Genomic DNA, 19296 nt, shown 5'->3' on the forward strand with positions numbered 1-19296 from the left:
ATGGGCGGCGCGGCGCTGTCGGGAGCTCTGTGGCTGGGGCTGCTGTGGGCCGGGAGCGGGGCCGGGGGCAGCTGCTCGGGAAAGTGTTGCGAGGGCCGGGACGCCGCCTGTGTCGGGGAGGGATGGAGGGAGGGAGGGGGCTACGGGACCTGCTACTGCGACGGAGGATGCCGGCGAGCCGGGGACTGCTGCCACGACCACAGCCAGGCGTGCCCCGGTAGGTGCGTCCGCCCCCGCCCCGGCTCGTCCCCCCCAAACCCGGGTTGGCTCGGGCTGGGCTGAAGCCCGGAGTGAACCCCCCGAGGGGAGCGTGGGTGGGGGCAGGCTGAGCGGACATCCCCCGGGCGCCCCGTCCCTTTTTGTAGGTGTCATTAGCTGGTTGCCTGCCGGCGCTTTGTAGGCTGGAGGTTTCCCTGGGGTTTGGAGATGGGGCGTGCGGAAAGGATCTCAGCCCCAAGGGAGCTCTTCAAGGGCAAATTCTTCCGCGGTATCACCAGCCTCGGAGCAGGAGCTGGGGCTCCTCACCAGGCTGGGGCTGTGTGAGGGCAGCAGCAGGCACAGAAAAGGGAAGGGAGGGCTTTCCCACATTAGACATTATGCAAGGTGTCTGGATCAGTCATAGTACTCTGCCTGGGGTTTGCCAATCTGAAGTTATTTTCTCACTGAAATGTGATATTATGTACTTTTCTCTCACACTTTTCCCAAATACATTTTTATTATAGAGGCAACAGGTAGATTCACACAGCACTGTCTGTGTCACTGAGCTGATTCCTCGTGTCTTGCGAAACAAATGTCAATGAAATAATTGGGGAAATCCCCAGGGTGAGGTTTTGTCCTCATTTCTAGGAGCAGGATTCACCAAGGATCTGCCACCAAGGCCAGGGTTTCAAAATAAGGGTAGAAGAATGAGTGAGGGGGTCCCCTGCCAGCCTGCAGGGGAAGGCCTGGCTCCCAGGGGAGTGGTGCCAAGGAAGGGAAAATGGCCTAGATCTACCAAACTGGATCCAGCATCCTTGTAGGTATTTATGCCCTCTCTTTCTGTGGTATTTTTACCCTTTGGACTCTTCACCATTTGTGATCCCTCCCTCTATTTGCGATGAGAGACAGACCTCGCTTTACAGGTGCAGCATTAGCACTCAGGCAGGCCAGCGTCTCTTCCCATCTGACTGCACGCACACCAACCTACAGCCAAGAAGTCATCAGTCTCTGCTGCATGGTCCTGCTAATTAGGGTGCATTTAGCAGGCTGAGCACCGTGCTGACATAGCCACATAGCTTTGGGACCCAAGTTGGCTGGTGTCTGTCTGGTTTGGGAAGGGGGAGTATGACTGTCAGATGCTGTAGACCTGTCCTAGGTGATGTAAAGCTGCACAGAAAGACTCAGCAGAGCAGAACTCTGACCCCAGATCCCCAGAGGTAAAACGGTCAGTTCTCTCACTGCTAAATAAGCTCTCCAGAATAACAGAAGGGAAAAAAATGTGCACCACAAGGTCTGACAGAAGGTAGAATCTTTAAAATTAGCATTTTTAAAGTATATTGATCATTTGTTCAGGAATATCAGTAGAGGGGGAACTGACAAGATGCTTGCTTGTCATACAGTCACAGCACATTACATCTTTCCAGTATATCAAATTATTTCTAGTAATCAGTTATAACAGGAGAGATCTAATGAAGGTGTGTAGTGTATAGCATTTAAATGGAGCTGTCAACCCATACAAATTTCTATGCCCTTCTAGAAGAAGCTCAAACTTGTGCCTGAAAACTTGTAGTTTAGACACTTTCCTTACCATGTCTTCTGGCATGACTTCTGGCACTTGATGATGCCTTATTGTTATTGAGATGGTATTTCTTGTCTCAAGCTGAGTGGTGGTTGCCTTGAAAGGTGGATGTGTTTGTGCTGCCTATCTCTGGTACCCTGCGGGGACAGTGGGTGCCCCACATATAGGCAGGAACATGGAGTCTCAGGGAAGTCTCTCTCTCCTGCACCAGAGCTGGAATTGACAGTCTCTGTTGGCCCTGTTCAGGGAGCTAAAGCTGCAGGAAACTATTTCTAGTTTCTCTGTTGCGTGTTTCTGGCTGGTTTGACTCCCTGCCCTGCCTCGCTGTGCAGTTGTGTGAGCAGCCATGCTGGCGCAAGCAGAGGGTGCAGGACGTTTGCATGGGTGTAGCATGGGAGGACAGGATTTTGTCAGCCTGGTCCTGGAACTCATACATCCCAAAACTACAAAATCAATCACAAAAAGTCATTCTTTTAAAGGCAAATTATTGGATACATTTTCTGTTGCAAGCGGTCAGTAAGTTATGTTTTGTATAAACAGAAATTCCAAATGGTTCTTGTGGGAGTTTGTGTCAACTTAGACAAATATGGCTGGAAAGCTTAAAGTAATTCTTGTTCCTGCTGGGTGTTGAGGTCTCATCTTTGAGTATTTCTAAATTCTGTCCATGTATTTAATGACACCAAGTGTATTTATAGGCACAGTTCACTCTGAAATACTGTTTTGAGTGTAGAGTTCAAAAATTTAAAATAGAAATGTGAAGCAAGGTGCCCAATGGTTCATGTGCTACAGCTTATTTGTCAGCCTGTTCACCACTTGTGATTTCAGCACCTGCTGAAATGGCATATCATCCTTTTGCAAATATTTAACAGGACAAAGTATTTGGGGAAAGTGTCAAGTGCCTCAAGTATATGTAATCAAGAAATGTGTTAGGAATAATACAAAAACAGTGCTCCAAAATAATAGAAACCACTGAAAGGAGGGGTTTCCTAATGCTGCCAATGCCATGGTTAAATTCTGTCATACCTAAAAATTGTAGTAGGTCTGGTACTTGACAAGTGGTTGGCACAGCAGAAGTCCATAGGCTGCTGAACTTAAGTCCAAGGGTTTTAAAATAAATATCCTTACAGATGTAACAATGAAGAAATAATATTTTTGTACATAGCATTTTAAATAGGAATTATTGCACAACGAAAAAGCCCGAAAAAGGAATCACCTCATCATTTGAATGAAAGTGGTTACTCTGAGAAAATCCACAGATCATTATACATTACAACATATGTTATGCAGTGATTCAGTGAAGATACTGTAATCCTCTTTTTTCCAGAGATTGGGAAAAAATAAATAGAGCATGGCTTAGGACAAAAAAAAGCTATGATTCACGGTGCAGTAAATAGGGGGGAAAAAAAGGTCTTGACCACTCAAGTTGTGTGTCATAGGATAGCAATGTAATTTTTCTGTGTATTTTTGAATTTCCAAGCTTCTGCATTTTGGTAGGTACCCAAGCACAAATCCTGTCCTTCAGGTTCCTTTGATTTGCATCCTTCTCGTTGCAATGAATCATCATCTATCATCTTTGTGTTAACCAAGCTGGACCAATAGTGACACAGAGATGATAAAGATGTTCCTGATACTTCTTTTTGTATTTCAGGAGATGGTGCCATTCCTTTTATGTCAGCTCTGGGACCCAATCTCTATCACGCTGGGGAATTTGGCATCTTTCCAATGAGGCACAGAACTGTTGTACTGTCCCTTAATGGTTGCTGGGTACTGACTGCAAGAGTGATGTTATTGTCCCACTGGCTAAATTCCATTCTAGCAACCCGATATTCATATTATTCCACATGACTAAGGCAATTCATACTTCTTGTTCCAAATCTTGATGACCATAAAATTGCCATGTATTTCTGCAGATGACCAATATTTAACAGGCAGCCTGGTTAATTCCAGTAAGATGTGAAGTCATCGCTTTATTTGTTATGCAGCTACTCAGTCCGTTTGGGATTTTTCTGTGTGGGAAATATGATGTTAGATCTGATGTTATCTGCATATCAAGGTGCTAATATGGGGTTAAAATTACATGGAAACTCTTACTTCTGCAGGTGATTCATACAGCAAAATTGGAAGAGAGCCAACAGATAAGGAAACTGGGCTAGATTACACTTTACTGTTCTTTGGCTACTTTAGGTAGAACTAAGATGTGTGATTAGGTGCTGAATTCTACCCTTGTACTGTTACATAAAGTGGGGCCAAGGACTCTTTTCTGGCTCTACGGCCAGCTGGCAAGGCCTGCTTTTTGTGGGTTTTTTTTGGTGTGTGTTTTGTATGTTTGTTGGTGGGTTTTGTTTGTTTATTTCCCCCCCTCCCCTAGTTCAAAGTACTAAAAACAAATGTCTGAGGATTGTGCTACAACATATTAGAGTGGTGCCTTTGCAGGCAAAAAGACTGTGCCATGTGCCTTGGGGCACCTTGATGTGGCCGAGGGCAGTGCCTGGTGGTGCCCTGTCAGGTATCTTCATGAAGCAAAGTGATCCATGTGCTTTTTCCACGTTTTTTTCCAGTGCTGTTCTACAAATCATAACCAGGAGGTGTGTGGGAAGGCATCTATCAGTTAGCAGATGAAAACGCCAGAGAATGCTGATGGTTGAGCAGGTGGACAACTGGTGGCCCAATGGCCAGGGCTTCTCTGTTGTTCTGTCTCAGTGGAATTCCTGAAGGCATGGGATGCAGTATCCTGAGCCGCTGTCGGGCCGCTCAAAAGTGGGCAAATTAATCAGAACAGGTGCTTGGAGGGAGGAAACTAGGGAAATGTGTGTGGTAAGGACATCAGTTGGGTAGCCTCTGTCAGGAGTTTTAGCTGCTTTATGAGGTCTTTAGTGGTCCAAGAAATTAGAGGTGTAGTGACAGAGCAAACCGAGCAATTTTTGAGCTGGTCTCCTTTGGTTCTAATGCTGTGTGCTTCAGAAGAGGGTACGGAAGAACCCCACAGCTGAGGAGCTGTTTCTTTCTTGACAAGGGATGGAATAGGGAGCCAAGCACTATAGGCAGGTTTGAATGTTGAATTTGAAGATGCAGACTCCTAGAAGAGCATTAAAACCCTATAAATAAAAGCATGTAAGAAAGCAAACAAACTTCTGGGAGCAATTAGGACAAAACAGAAGTCTTGACTACTAGTAATGTTTTAATACGGCTTTGCAGCTCTTCCATGCATTGTGGGGGAGTGGAGTCACTGGAGCGGCTGTGTAGAGCAATGTCAACCCCATCTGCGGGTACGGAGGCGCTATGTACAGCAGGAACCTAAAAATGGTGGGGACCCCTGTCCTGCACTAGAGGAGAAGGCTGGCTGCCTGGAATACCTGACCTACCGGGGAGAAGACTGCGGCCATGAACATGGTATATTCTCTTTGATTTATCTGTACGTTGTGCTCATCAGGACCTTCACACATTTTGCTGATGTCAATGAACAGAAAGAAAAGGATCTATCTGCAGCTAGATAGTTAAAACTACAATTTTAAACTTCACTTTTTACTGTCATATTGCTCTTTATCAAATTTTATATTTTTTCCCTACTCAGGCTTTTAATTTCTCTTAAACAACTAAGCTGCATGCATTTCTTCAGTTACTTGATTTAAGCCGCCTCAGTAAGTATCAAATTATCTCTGAGCCAAGTTAGAGCACAAAATAAGTATGAAACAGGAAACAGAACTCCTTTTAGGATTCCAGCACATCCAATTTCTTCATAGACTAGGTGGCATTTCTGGATAGATTTCTTCTGAATAAGGAGGGGGCTTGGCTGTCAGGAATGGGGTTGAGGTCCAATTTTCCCAACATTTTATCACTTTTTCAACAAAGTCAGCATCACCATCCACAACCTCCTGATTAATTCCCCCACTGTTACAGTAATTGAAATATGACTCAATTGTGTCTTGCTGCCTTACTGTATCTGTTTTCTTCTCAGTCCCTGCTTTCATAACTACCTCTGAATATGGTAAAGAAAGAAAACGACGAGCAGCATCTTCTGTCTGGCCTTCAGACAAAGAAGAAGCTGGGTAATTTATTTATCATATGCATGTGGGTCATCTTGTTCAATAGAAAATAGCTGGCTATGGAGAAAAATGTAATTAATTTTGCAATAATTAAACAAGCTATAGCTTGTATTGCTTTTCTCGCCTGCAGTTCATTTGCAAGTTCTGGATGTTGTTTTTGATTACTTGCTAATTGTCCTGAATTAGACATTGAAGTCGTGCCAAATCTGAGGATAGCTGCTTTTGAAAGCAAACAGTAACTAGTGCTAGACCAAAGCCGAATGTGTCCATAAGTGTGAGTCTGAGAAACCAGGCACAAGTCTCTGAACAAACACAGTGGCCTGAATGTGATCAGTCTCAAGAACCCTTTTTAAAATTAATTGACACAAGCAGTAAAAAGATTGTTTGGTTACCAGTAGAGGTGAAGTTTAAATTAGGCTATTACTGGGTCTATAATGCTCCTGATGTTTTGCCCTATGCTACTTACCCCAGAAAAATAAAGCCATCAGTGTTCTTAAAACATCTTTTCCACTTTCTCTTTTAGCAGTATAGAAGAAAAAATATGGGCTACTGAGAACAGTTTTTCTACATAAGAATGCAGAACACAACCAGAAAGTGAGACTATACATAAAGCACTGGACTGAGGCATGGAATGAGAAATAGTTTGCATATGTTTTTAAGAATCCATTAATTAGGTTAACGTCAGAAACAGACTTGTTAGCAATGATGATGTCTAACCTGCACTTTGCAAATACCACCCATATGATATGTAAGCACACTGAAAATGTATACCCAGCTTGTGATTTATCTATCATAACTAATTCAGTACTTTTCCTTCTGAGCAGATATTGTGTGGAATTTAAAACAGAATCTCTTTCACACCACTGCGCTCTGGAGAACCGGCCGTACGCTCGGTGGATGCAGTACCTCCGGGAAGGACACACCGTGTGTGTGGCTTGCCAGCCTCCCGCTATGAATGCTGACACGCACCGCTGCTCTGGGGATGGCCATAACGCAGATGGGTAAAGAAAGACATTCTTCTGATGTCTCTTCTGTAGCAAAACCCAGGACAGAAGCTAAGATCTCTCCAGGTCTCATTAAAAGATGCATTTGTTATACCTAAAAAAATGAAACAGCTCACATTGCTTGCAGACCTCGGATTGACTCTTTCAGTTCTTACAGAAATTGCTTTTAAAACCTAGATAAAGTTGGGAAATAATTTCAGTTTAAGAGTTCAGTGCTTTGAATGTTTTATTTACTATTATGAAGGGATGATGCAGCTTTGGTAATGCAAGAGGTCTTTTTACAGCTATGGACACTTTTACTTAAAAACAGTTATTTCCTGTCAGAATCCAAATCTGATTTCAGGTTTAAGAGTGGTGGATCAGCACTCCTCTCAAATCTATACACCTGGTTTCTAGAAATGCAATTTTGAAAGTAGACATTGAATATGCAGAATAGATGTTCATTTGATCTATACGTTTATTAATATGCATACAACTTAATACTGTACAAACAGCTACTCAATCCATGATCCTGTATACTATACTTAGGAACTGTATAAATCATTAGAAAATGCTCCAGAAAGCATTTTAAGAGCTAGACCAGCTAATTGAAGTCTTACATTAAGCAAATCTAATCTTCTGACATGTTGTACAACACAACCTAGTAACATGAAATATACAGTTTTTCAGTGTTATAACTCCTCATTTATTGTTATATTTCAGAGGTAAAATCTTACATTGGGAAGCAGTTGGCAACTCTCAGTGCCAAGGAACCTGGAAGAAGATTCGACAGCTGAAGCACTGTTCATGTCCCCTTGTGCATAGCTTTATTTTTACATAAAAGTTTACAAGACCCTTAAAACAGCAACAACAAAAAGATTAAGAAAATTAATACCAATGCCAAGAAACCTACATATTTCTGCTGTATTTTCTGGAGCTTAAATAAACTTTAAGGGAGTCAGAACTCTGGAAGAAGCATTTTGGAAAACTCTCTGCCTTCATACAAAACGCTAAGACTGGTCTTTTTGTTAGAACACTAGAAGCATGTTTCCATGTTTCTCTTTTGTAACTAAAGAGTAAATGTTTCTGGGGGCAGTAGCTGCATTCCCTGAAATTCTGGTTCTTCCCCGGCCAGTCCTGTCTGTAGGCACTGCTCTCAATCAGTAGTGAGCCAGCCAAACATTTTCAAGTCCGACAATAGTTACTATCCCCACTAAGTAGCAAGGGTGAACAAAAACAAAAGTTTGAGAGCTAAAACCAGATTTCAGTTTAGATCCTTTGCTCCTTCCCAATATCATCTAGGCAGCTGTTATACTACAGGAGGATATGTATTCTTCCTCTACATTGCATTTTTCATGTTCAGCCACCTTCATAAAGGTGCATGACCAGTCAACGTTATTGAGGAAACGGTCTTGCTCAGAACCTCACATCACTCATACATGGTGTGAACTTCATGGCAGATGAACCTAAACAAGACTTCGTGACTGAAGCTGTGGCCAACATTAAAAAAAAATTACTTACTACTAGTTAAAACTGCTCACGTCCAATGATTAACATAGAAAACTGCAATATTAGAGCACTGGCAAGACTGCTATGTAGGTAGCTCAAATCCTTGTTTTGTTACCTATTACTCACCTTGAATTATTGTTACAGCATTAAAGAGGCTGCATACTGTACTTTCTTACTTGTCAGATACCCGCTACAACTTTTGACTTCTTGGCTTACAGGTGTTCTAGCATTCCTTGCTGAAGGACAAAGCCTGTACTTCATCAAAATCCTGAAATTCACGATGTTTGCTAAAAAGAAATTATGCTTTAAAGTTGAGAAGAATTACAGTTAAGATATGCAGCACCTCTGTGGAACCGAAAGACTACTGCTTGCTGCTGCTTCTTGCAGCTGCAAGAAGAAACTGTAGTGTCTGGTGGCAAGTATGAGGAAGGTGATCTGGCTGAGGTCCTGTTCAAAATATGAGTGTGAAACAAACCTTTGTAACTGTACCAAGTTATCTTAATGGAAGCAGGTCTCCAAATCAGAGAGGAGAGATTATCGTAATACTTCCTGAACATTTCAGCCTTAAAGAATATATCTCTTCCTTTGTAGCCACGAAAAATACCTGAGAGAGATTTATTTTGTTATAACCAGTTTGTATCGATGCTTTTTCCTTGTAAGGTTGTAATTTTACAAGAATCTTATCCAGAGACAAAGGTACAAAAACCATCTGACTTGCAGAGATTATACTTTTAAAAAGAACAGTGATATTTTAGTTCAAGTCACTAGGTTCACATCAGTATGGCAGTGGAAAGTATAGGTTTTCTGAGGTTGTGGAACTCTTTTCCACACAATCTGAACCAAAAGAGACCAAAAGAGACAATCTGAACCAAAAGAGAAAACCTCTTACAGTCTCTCAGGAGCAGGGCATTTACAGTGACCAGCTGACACCTTGGTGGTTAGTTACCCCATCACAGCGTTATCTTTGCTGTCACTGCAGACAGAGACAGTGGAAAGTACAGACGAAACATCTCTCGCAAGCTTTGTCAGCATGGGCTCGTTCCTGAGCCTCTCCTTGGCCATTTGGTTTCAAGATTTCCCTTTCCCACTGGTCTAGAAGAAGCTACTTCTGAAGACAAGGGAGGTGGCACAACATAATCAAGAGGTGTTAAGACTAGTATCATACTGTTACTTTCCATATGTTTTCCATCACTTCTGTGAGATAAAAAGTGCTATTATGCCAATATACATAAATTCAAAATAATCTTTCACCTAGAACTTAAGCTTAATTCTCAAAAAAAAAAAACAAAACCCCAAACCAAAACCAGCACCTTTACTTCTTATAAATATCAAATTACATGGAGTATCACATTTTTAACTGAAAAAAATAAAAGGAATTGGTTTGTAAAATTAGCATTACCAATACATACGTATTTATATTTTTTGGTATCACTTACTGACAGAGATGACAAGTCTGACCAAAATTTAAAAGTGAAGCAAAACAGATTAGAATGGGTTGTATGGCAGGAAGTAAAATGATAAAAAGCTCAATATGACTAGAGACACAACTCTTTAAAAATACAGAACTCTTGACTCAGTATTAGCCTCTATCAAGCTAAACATGTTCCCAGTCATTTAATACTCCTATGTACATAACTGACCTTTCTAAAATCACTGCAAGCATCTTCACGTTTCAGAAATTGGGTCATTTGTTGTGTGTAGATAAAAAGTCAGGCTTTACATTTCACTCATCATTACCCAAGCAAGTGAGCTTACATGAATGTTTTATACCTATTACAGTTCTGCTTCATGTTTTAGGATAGCAACACTGCTGGAGACTGAGACTGAAGTAAGTTATTATTCTGAAAAGTCAGACTAGGTCCTTCTGTAGGGAAGGGTCAAGAAGAGTTGTTTCCTGTAGTCCAAATTAGCCTTGTTTGATCCTGCACAGTGTTCTCCACCGGTCTTTTAACATGACACTAGTTCGGTTGTTGAAGTCGCCATGGGCCAAAATTTTAGCCCAGTTACCCACTCCAAACATCCTCACTCCTGATTTCAGTGCCAAGTCTTCTTTGTAAGTCCATCGCTAGGGGAAGAACAGAGAAAAATGCTAAATATATGAACAGAGAAAAGTATTAATGTAATGGCTTCATTCAAAACAGGCTTTCCAAAATTGTACTTTATTAGCTAATTGAGCCAAGACAAACCTTGATTAATCCTAGCATGCATCACGAAAGATAAAGCATTTTGTGACACATTAACCTAGGGTGTGAGAATCAAGACACCATTTACCAACAACGAAGGAATTTCAGCGTGCTTAGAAAAAAACAAATCCCAATATTTAAAAAACTCATAGAAGCAAAATGTTACATATTGCATTTGAAAGTGGGATCAGCCATATCCTTAGGTAACAGCTATGCATTTGTTTCTGGCCATTTGTTGAGCCCACTACTTAAGTCTTGCTGTCATGACCTACAAGCTTTTTAATCTTTAGGGGATGACATTTTTCTCACAAAAGGAGACAAAATTACTTGCAGTTATACATCTGTAAGCAATCCCTTCCGATGAAGTTCTCCAGCATACTCGTGCTTCCTTGGTTGCTTCTTGTTACAAATATCTCAATACAAACAATTTAAAGGCTACACAACAAGTGAAAGAAAACGGAATTTTTAAAAAAAATCAAAGATTTGATTTTTCAAAACTTACCTTTACAATAAAGTGTGAGAAGAGCCAAGTATTAACTTTCTTTTCTTGTAGCTTTATAGAAATATGCATACATATAACTAAAATTGACAGATCCTATGTATACTACCATTGCTATTTTTAACCACTACATTTCTAATATAGATGTATTACATGCAGTAATTTTTTCACTCTGGAATAGCAAATAGCAACTTATTCTGCTAGAATCTGATCCTCCATGATCAACACACCTCTTTGGCAAACTGAACTGCTCACTATCTATGCAAATACAGGACAAGATTCCCAGCTGAAACAATTGTGTAGGAAACTATTTCTTAAAGATGCCAATTCCTATCTCAAACTGCAGTTTGGTAGCATGCTCTTCCTAAATGTATTCCCCAAAATCTGAAATGTAAAGACTTAACTTCGAGGGAAAAAAAAAAGTAAACTTAAAAATGTTAATGAGATTGAGAAGTGCAGAGAATTGCATTGTGTGGCTGTTCCATTTAATTTATCTGTGTTCAATTCTGCTTCTTGCACTGGAGATGTCCTGCTGCTTCTGATGGGCTCATGGAATGTAGTCAGTTATGAAAGGAGACAAATGGTCAATTTTCACTGGTCTCATGCTGGCATTTCTGTGAGTACCGGAAGATCCCATATTAAAAACCATTAGTTACTGGACTTCTACAAAATCTGCATGTGTTTATGTGCATGTCACGAGCAAATGACTGCTGAAAATCCAACCAACAAGTTCTCTTATTTCTGAATTTAACCATTGCCTGTGCTTCACTTATTTTGGAGGTGTTCTGAAATAGCAAAAAAGTCAGTGCTTTTGTTCATAATAGCACTATGAAATATACATAGACAAGTGATCAAAACCATTGCAATTATGTTTGGTGTGCAAATGCAAAATAACGTCTCATAGGCCTTTGCAGGCCTCAGTATTTAAGAAGCATTTGCAGCTAATGGTCTTGCCAGTCAGAACAGTTTAATTGAATATTTGTGAACTACTTGTAAAACAATGTACTGTCTAGAGCCTCCTTGTCTTATGAATTTTATTCACTGTTGTTATGTACTATATGCTGCTTATCTGGCACAGGTTTGGTGAAAAACAGGCTCTACAAGTTACAGGAACTCTGTAGCTGCCCCAGCTGGGCAGAATTTACATCAGCAGATGCTGTGGCTCTGCTGCTCCCTTTCCATTCCTAGAACCTAAGAGCCCTTGTATGATTTGTCACTTTTTCTTTGAGTCTCTAGTTATTGTCTGGCTGGAAGGTCAGTGTGGCAGCAGTGACTGTAAGCTGACTTTCAGAAAGCACAGCCCCACCTCCATCTCCTTGAACAAGTGAGAATTTCAGCTTTTGCCCAAAAGGGAGACATCTTACAAGTATACACTGGAGACTGACTGGAACAGAGTGCCCATGGGATGAATGTGTGAGTGCTTGTGTTTGGTGCATCCAGCTGCACCAGCCAACAAGTAAAGGACCTGTGAAGGGGGTGCAAGGGCCATGATGCAGACAGTGGTACAGGTTGTGCCCATACTTGGGTGACTGTGAACCTAGGGAGGCATGTGTGCCACCACTTATACCTCTACCAGGCAGAGGAGTGGACTTGGCTGCTTTGGTTTATGTCCTACATGGGCACCAGGTGTTGGTGCTATTGAGGGCAGCACCATGTCCCTGGCCATCTGTGTGATCAGCTGTGCCAGTGTCCTCTTTGTGTGTGGCCCATGTCTGTGTGTTTCTGGGACTTGTGCTCAGTTTCACTACTAGATGAACTTGCAAACAGGAAAGAGGCAGCCACATCCCCCAGCCTGAGCAGGGTAACACAAACTTTGTGGTGCTGTCATTAGACAAATGCTTGTGTGCAAGGAGTAGCTGGGTAAGACAATCCAGGGTCAGCCAGTATGATTGTCAGTGACACAAGAGGTCCATGTGTCCAAGGATGCTTAGATAAATCCCTCATCTACAGGGATATTTATATTTCCTTCCCCCCCCCTTCCCCTCTCCTAATGACATGGAACCCATCTGGGGATCCTTAAAAGTTTCTGCCCTTAAGAGCAACAACAATTCAGGCACTGGGGATAGGTCAGGTGACAATATTGAGCACAATTTGTGCATGGTTCCCCGCTTCCCTTGGTTTTAAACTGCTAAAAGTAGCAGGGGTGCATCTCTGGGAAGGAAGGATGTTAGATAACATTCAGCCCGATCAAAATTGTATTCTGGTTCTTCTGCAACAAGAGAAAATTTGGCATCTACGCAAAGTGTAAGCTGAGGTATGTGAACATCAAACTTCATATCTGAAATTTGGACTTAATGCAACAATCAGCGCCTCTTTGAGAAACTATGATCACTGATAAACCACACTATGCAGTTAAAGAATTGAGTGGCAGTAGTGCAGCTGCATTTCTAAATAGTCAGAAACCTAAAACTTCTCTGCAGTCATCAACCCTTTATCAAAAATACTTCATTTTACCAATATGTCCTGTTCCACAGATCTTTTGCAACAATTAACAGTGACTTTTTTTTTTTTAACTATTACTCACAGAATCACAGAATGTTAGGGACTAGAAGGGACCTCAAAAGATCATCTAGTCCAATCCCCCTGCTGGAGTAGGAACACTTAGATAAGGTTACACAGGAATGTGTTCAGGTGGGAGACTCCACAACTCCCCCTGGGCAGCCTGTTCCAGTGTTCTGTTACCCTCACTGAGAAGAAACTTCTCAAATTTAAGTGGAACCTCCTGTGTTCCAGTTTAAACCCATTACCTCTTGTCCCATCATTGGTTGTCACCGAGAAGAGCCTGGCTCCACCCTTTATATATTTGTAAACATTAATAAATTCACCCCTCAGTCTCATCTTCTCCAGGCTAAAGAGACCTGGCTCCCTAAGCCTTTCCTCGTAAGGGAAATGCTCCACTCCCTTAATCATCTTTGTTGCCCTGCGCTGGACTCTCTCCAGCAGTACCCTGTCCTTCTGGAACTGAGGGGCCCAGAACTGGACACAATATTCCAGATGGGGTCCCACCAGGGCAGAGTAGAGGGGAAGGAGAACCTCTCTTGACCTACTAACCACCCCCCCTTCTAATACACCCCAGGATGCCATTGGCCTTCCTGGCCACAAGGGCACAGTGCTGGCTCATGGTCATCCTGCTGTACCCCAGGACCCCCAGGTCCCTTTCCCCTATGCTGCTCTCTAATAGGTCATTCCCCAACCTATACTGGAACTTGGGATTGTTCCTACCCAGACGCAAGACTCTACACTTTCCCTTGTTATATTTCATTAATTTTTCCCCTTATTAAAAGGCCAGAGATTCCATTGGAACCATCTAGTTCACCTAATTTCAGAGTATGCCAGAAAACTTTCCTAAATAAAATCTTTATTCAAGTAACACAGTTATGCTTGACCTACAGCACCAGATAATCCAAATCCTTCCACCAGAGACAATCACAACCCTTGTTACTTGTTGTAATGATTAATTACATTTGCTGTTAAAATGGTTGGGTTTTTTCCTTGTTTTTCTTCTAATTGCTTATACTGAGCTTTTTTAAAAAAATAGATTTATTCAGTTTGCCTTACAGGCAAACCAGATACTGACTTATTTTCTTTACACTGAAAAACAAGCAGCACAGAGCAGTGATGCAGACTTTAGCACTGCACTGCTACAGGCTGCAAGGACTGGTTGAGAGACTGGACATAATGCCGTGCTATGCTCGAGCCAACGCAATCACAACACCCAGTCCAGAGCAATGTGACATTTGGCTAGCTCAGAATGCTGGCAGGGCAAGCCTCACTTTGCCAGGCAGACTGTGCAGACAGCCCCTCACATATTTAATTATCTTGTTATTCCTTGAGTCAGTTCTGCTCTAGTAACCCATCTTCCTTTGATTGTGCATGTTGGGATTCCGCTGATTTTTTTTTCTTTTTCCCCCTCCAAGTTTAAATATATGGATTTTTTTTCCCCATAGAAGTCTGACTAAAGTTCTGAAAACGCAGATTTTCAGACACGTTCTTTAGCTTAAACTGTCAGATTTTATACAACTCACAGGACTTGCCATACACATACAGGATACAAAGTTGAGCACAGATAGCTGCCTACATTCTGTATCACTTGTAACCCCTAATTCAGGACTGAGAAAAATCAAGTACACTTTCTTTTAATAGGACTGCAGATTGTTGCATGCAGCTAACTGAAAACACAGCAGTGAAAGGCTGAAAACGGGCACTGAACCATTGCAATGAAATGCCATTTACAAAACAAGAGCAAACAATGCCAACATTGAAAGAGGGACTACATGGAAAAGGAAGTTCTAGAAGTCAACAGCTCTGACATTCATTGCATTCTTTCATGCATGCAGACAATTTTATAACTCAGATTATTAAGCAGAGGAGCAGATCTATTGTTTAAAAGGCCAATATCATTGCTTTCTATACAAGATTTATGAGAGATCTCACTGGCAAGGAGTATGGCATAAATATCAGACAGACAGCAAATGCCTAGTGTTTCAAGAAACATTTTGAATATTAATTTCTTTCAAGTTTTTATAAAATTTTCAATGTGTTCTTCACCACTATCAGATGCAGTTTTCTATACATTCAGTCTTCGCATTTCAATTAAGGTTGAATTATAATAACAGAATTAAACACAACATCTGTTTTCTTCTAGTGAGATCTGTCCTAGACCTGGATACAGTGCTTGTAGCTACCTCAACATAAAAATAAGTGAATATAAAGCTGTCATAAGCTGTGTGTCAGTTGTGCTCCAGTTAGTTTAAATTTTGATGTTGAAAACAAGATTGATGGAAGTGTGCATGCTTACTGGCAACTGTCTGACAAGGTACCTATCCAAGTATATGGAATAAAAGTAGTTTATCATGTTTTTGGAGGCAACAAGCAAATCCAGTAAATGTGGATTTTTTCTTTTGTGTCTTATTTTAGGGTACTGATCGTATTTGCAGTTTTAAGGAAGCTCTCAGTGTTATAATTCCTGATACTTGTGAGAAAATGAAAAACTGTTTATATGTAGTGGGGAGCTTATTTTCCAAGGATAAATGAGCTCTCAAAAAATTTGAGGACAGCACGTAACTGAAAATTTGACCAGTGATTCAACTTCAGTAAAAATGTTTAAAGAACTAGGAGTAAGTACAACTCTCCTCAAGGACAGGTTGAAAAAACATAAGCAGGTTTGCCCTTCTTTGTTATATGAAAGATCAAGTGTCAAAACGAACACCAGAACAGTGAAACAGCTCACATCAAAACAGATCTATGTTGGTAACTTGTACTGTTATCTAAACAATTTGCTTCCTAAGAGATATTTTCCAGTGGAATTAAACAGAAATGCATTTAATATTAAAATGATAAACACTTCTGAATGGAATTATCATAACTGGAGAAACGTGGCTGTGTGCAAAAAATCAGTTTGCAACAGTTCACTCCAACATCGAATCAACTTTAAATTGCCTTTTATTAAGGCACACACTTCTGTACTTCCCATCAATTGGGAATGCTAGCATTAGTGAACATAGCAGAAATATTTTAAAGTAATTCAATGAAGTAGGCTTACTCATGGAGAGAATGCAAAGGACTATGTGAAATTTAGCATTATAAAAAGACCCTATTTATTCGGGAAACTATTCTAGCTTTTATAAACCAAGCAAATATATGTTTTCACCTCACATGAAGAGAGTCCTGAATTATAAAATTGCTAAATCATTAACCTTCTAAGCGGGAAAGCAAAATATCTTTGTGTTTGCCCAAAACTCTCATGGGCAAATGGCATCCAGAATTCTTTGATCTAAACAGGGGAATGAATTTTTTTCACGTTTTAAAAGGACTATGCTTTAGTAACAGTGTATTTCAACAAATTAAAGGCTCATAAGCATTAGCAAAAAATATTTAAGACTGCACAAAAAAGTACTTTTTCTTTTTTAAGACAGAAATTAGAACCTGAAAAACAGTTTCAGGAGCTGTAGCACAGCTTAAATAATGCAGAGAAACTTAGACCTGAGTTAAATGAAATTGACAAAAAAAATTCTATGCAGTGCAGATTAATTTTACCTTCATTTACATAGAAAATGGGTACACACCTGTCTTCTTCGGCCACAAACCAAAGTATCTCCATGTTCTTCCACATTTTGCAAGTTGTGCAGACCTAGAAGACAGTTAATACACATCCAGAGCAATGAGGACTCAACATTAAGGCAGCAGCTTCGCATTCAACCATTTATATGAGAGAAGAATGTCAACTATTTTGATATGCTTTGACAGACTGGGAAAATTGCAGTATCTGTTTATATATATTAATATACTTTTATATACGTATAGACATGAATCTCACCTTAGTGCAAGGACTGAACAGTCTGTTCAAAAAAGTCACTATATTTTCTATGCAGGAGAGCTCACAGAAGACTTGTATTTTAAACAATTAGGTAAAAATTGGTACAGGATAATTAGACTTTTTTCAATTTCGGTAAAAATATTTTTAGTATTCACTCTGCTCTGATTTTACACAGTAAAAATGGGAACCAACCATCAATCACAGCAGGTTCCCTCATTACCACAGAACATGTGTGAGGTTCTAACTGTGGCAAGCATCCAGAGCATCTTAAGTTTCTCCTTTCAAGTACAATGTGGCCACACACAAAAGCTACTATGTCATCTCTTCGGGGAAAGAGGGTGCTAATGGTTTTCAGAACATACTTATAAATATATCATTCCATGCTGTAAGCTTTTAAGAAGTAAAATCAGGAAGACTCATGAACATCCTAACTTTTTTAGTTCCTTCCCAAAGTTATCTAGGTCAGAGGCCTGGAAGAGACAAGTTTCACTACTCCACTGACAGCTTTCTTTTGCACAGAGTACTGTAAATCCCAGTAAAGCAAACAAAAACCCAAGCAAACCAGAAATATTGAATGACTTTACAAAATGAGTTAGTTGCCAGAGAACCTTTAGCCGTTTAATAGCTTCCTAAATGTGGCAACCACCAAATCTGTATTTGTGCAGAAACCACAAACAACAATCAGGAGGGTTTTTTCCCCACCACAATCAATTTTCTGTTACTCCAATCACATCAGATAGCAGTTATCAAACCACCAACCCATTTATTGCAGTGGTGTGTGGGGGAAGAAAATGTTTGACATGACAGTTACATGAAAGTGTAAAAATAAGCTAATACTCACTCTGAAGAACCCTGTTTGCTCTGCACTTCCATCCTAAATGAGACCTGTAGGGAACACAAAATTGAAGTAAAAATACACATAACTTCATGAAGTATCTACGATCAAGAGTAACAAAAAAATATTTTACCTTACTGTGGGATTTTTCAGGTCCCCAGGTGACTGATTTGTAATACTCTGTTGCTCTTTCATTGATCTTTAAAAGAAAACCCAAAAAATCATTTTGTAGGCAGTAACTTGCCATTTATGTGATTCAACAATACTTAAATGAAAGAAAATTCCAAGATTTCTCTATAGAAACAGTGGCATATAAACACTGTTTCAATCCATTAATCCTCTTAATCTTGCCTCCCTATACCTGGAGGAGTATGAGACATTACACATTTAAGTTGAAGACATCGAGCATTTTATGCACCTTCTATACAATCTAGGAATTGTTTCCATAGGTTTTTTGATCAAGCGTTTCATCATACCTCTCAGATTTGACTGTTAGGTGCTGTCCTTCTAAAAATCATCTTATGACTTGCCTTCCTGTATACTGTCTGCATCAGACAATTTCCTTAACTAAATGATGTCAAATATTCCAAGTACAAATCCACAGCAATACAAGCTCTATCCCAACTAAAGACCATAATTTATTTTCCATGAAAATCATGTGATGATAAACCTAGAATATTAGTATTTTTCAAAATAAAGACAGAGGAGCAGGGGAAGAACCGGGCTTCAAGTTGCCCCAGCATTTTAGAAAACTATGTAATTGTTCTGAGGGTTCACATTGCCAGAATCATGAAGTAATGTAACTTTCCCATCACACCAGTATCACTAATAGAATCTTGTGTTTAGCTGTAAGGAAAAAGTAATTGACTGATTTCCTTTCCTTATCCTCTTTCTTCTCCAGAGATCCTAGAGCTTGAAATTAGGAGGGCAGGACTAAAAGGAGCTGAATCAAGCATAAAGAAAAAAAAAAACAGTGAAGTGTTTTTATTTTTATACAAGACTGACAGCTGCTGAACTGAAAAAAGTGCATCTTCAACAAGTACTTAATGCCAAGCTATTTGATGTAAATGCCAGAAGGTAGGACCATAGAGAAGCCCAAACTTAGAAAATGTGCTTATAGTTGATTTTCTATTGGACAGTAGTTTGGAATT

General features: G+C 40.3%; 2 protein-coding genes across 3 annotated transcripts in view; one reads left to right on the forward strand and one right to left on the reverse strand.

Moving 5' to 3' along the window:
* Positions 1-7811, forward strand: SBSPON (somatomedin B and thrombospondin type 1 domain containing). Its single transcript, XM_065831407.2, has 5 exons — positions 1-217; positions 4973-5167; positions 5733-5823; positions 6645-6821; positions 7527-7811. Exons 1-5 carry the CDS (start codon positions 1-3, stop codon positions 7642-7644), a joined length of 798 nt encoding a protein of 265 aa, XP_065687479.1. The 3' UTR covers positions 7645-7811.
* Positions 7264-19296, reverse strand: part of TERF1 (telomeric repeat binding factor 1) — a 23180-nt gene continuing 11147 nt past the window's right edge. For both annotated transcript variants that reach the window (XM_065831406.2, XM_071804003.1), the window contains exons 7-10: positions 18279-18344; positions 18152-18195; positions 17060-17124; positions 7264-10377 (exon numbers count right to left, since the gene is read on the reverse strand). In XM_065831406.2, the coding sequence (XP_065687478.2) occupies positions 10219-10377; positions 17060-17124; positions 18152-18195; positions 18279-18344 (334 nt within the window). In that variant the 3' untranslated portion in view covers positions 7264-10218. The remainder of the gene's footprint in view (positions 10378-17059; positions 17125-18151; positions 18196-18278; positions 18345-19296) is intronic.

Source organism: Patagioenas fasciata, chromosome 2 (assembly GCF_037038585.1).
Source record: "Patagioenas fasciata isolate bPatFas1 chromosome 2, bPatFas1.hap1, whole genome shotgun sequence".
NCBI lineage: Eukaryota > Metazoa > Chordata > Aves > Columbiformes > Columbidae > Patagioenas > Patagioenas fasciata.

Bases quoted from the DNA above. Each gene is read 5' to 3' on its own strand.
- SBSPON (XM_065831407.2), top strand. From the start codon at position 1: ATGGGCGGCGCGGCGCTGTCGGGAGCTCTGTGGCTGGGGCTGCTGTGG. The intron at 5,824-6,644 runs GTAATTTATTTA...CCTTCTGAGCAG, and splicing joins TCAGACAAAGAAGAAGCTGG to ATATTGTGTGGAATTTAAAA. The intron at 6,822-7,526 runs GTAAAGAAAGAC...GTTATATTTCAG, and splicing joins GATGGCCATAACGCAGATGG to AGGTAAAATCTTACATTGGG.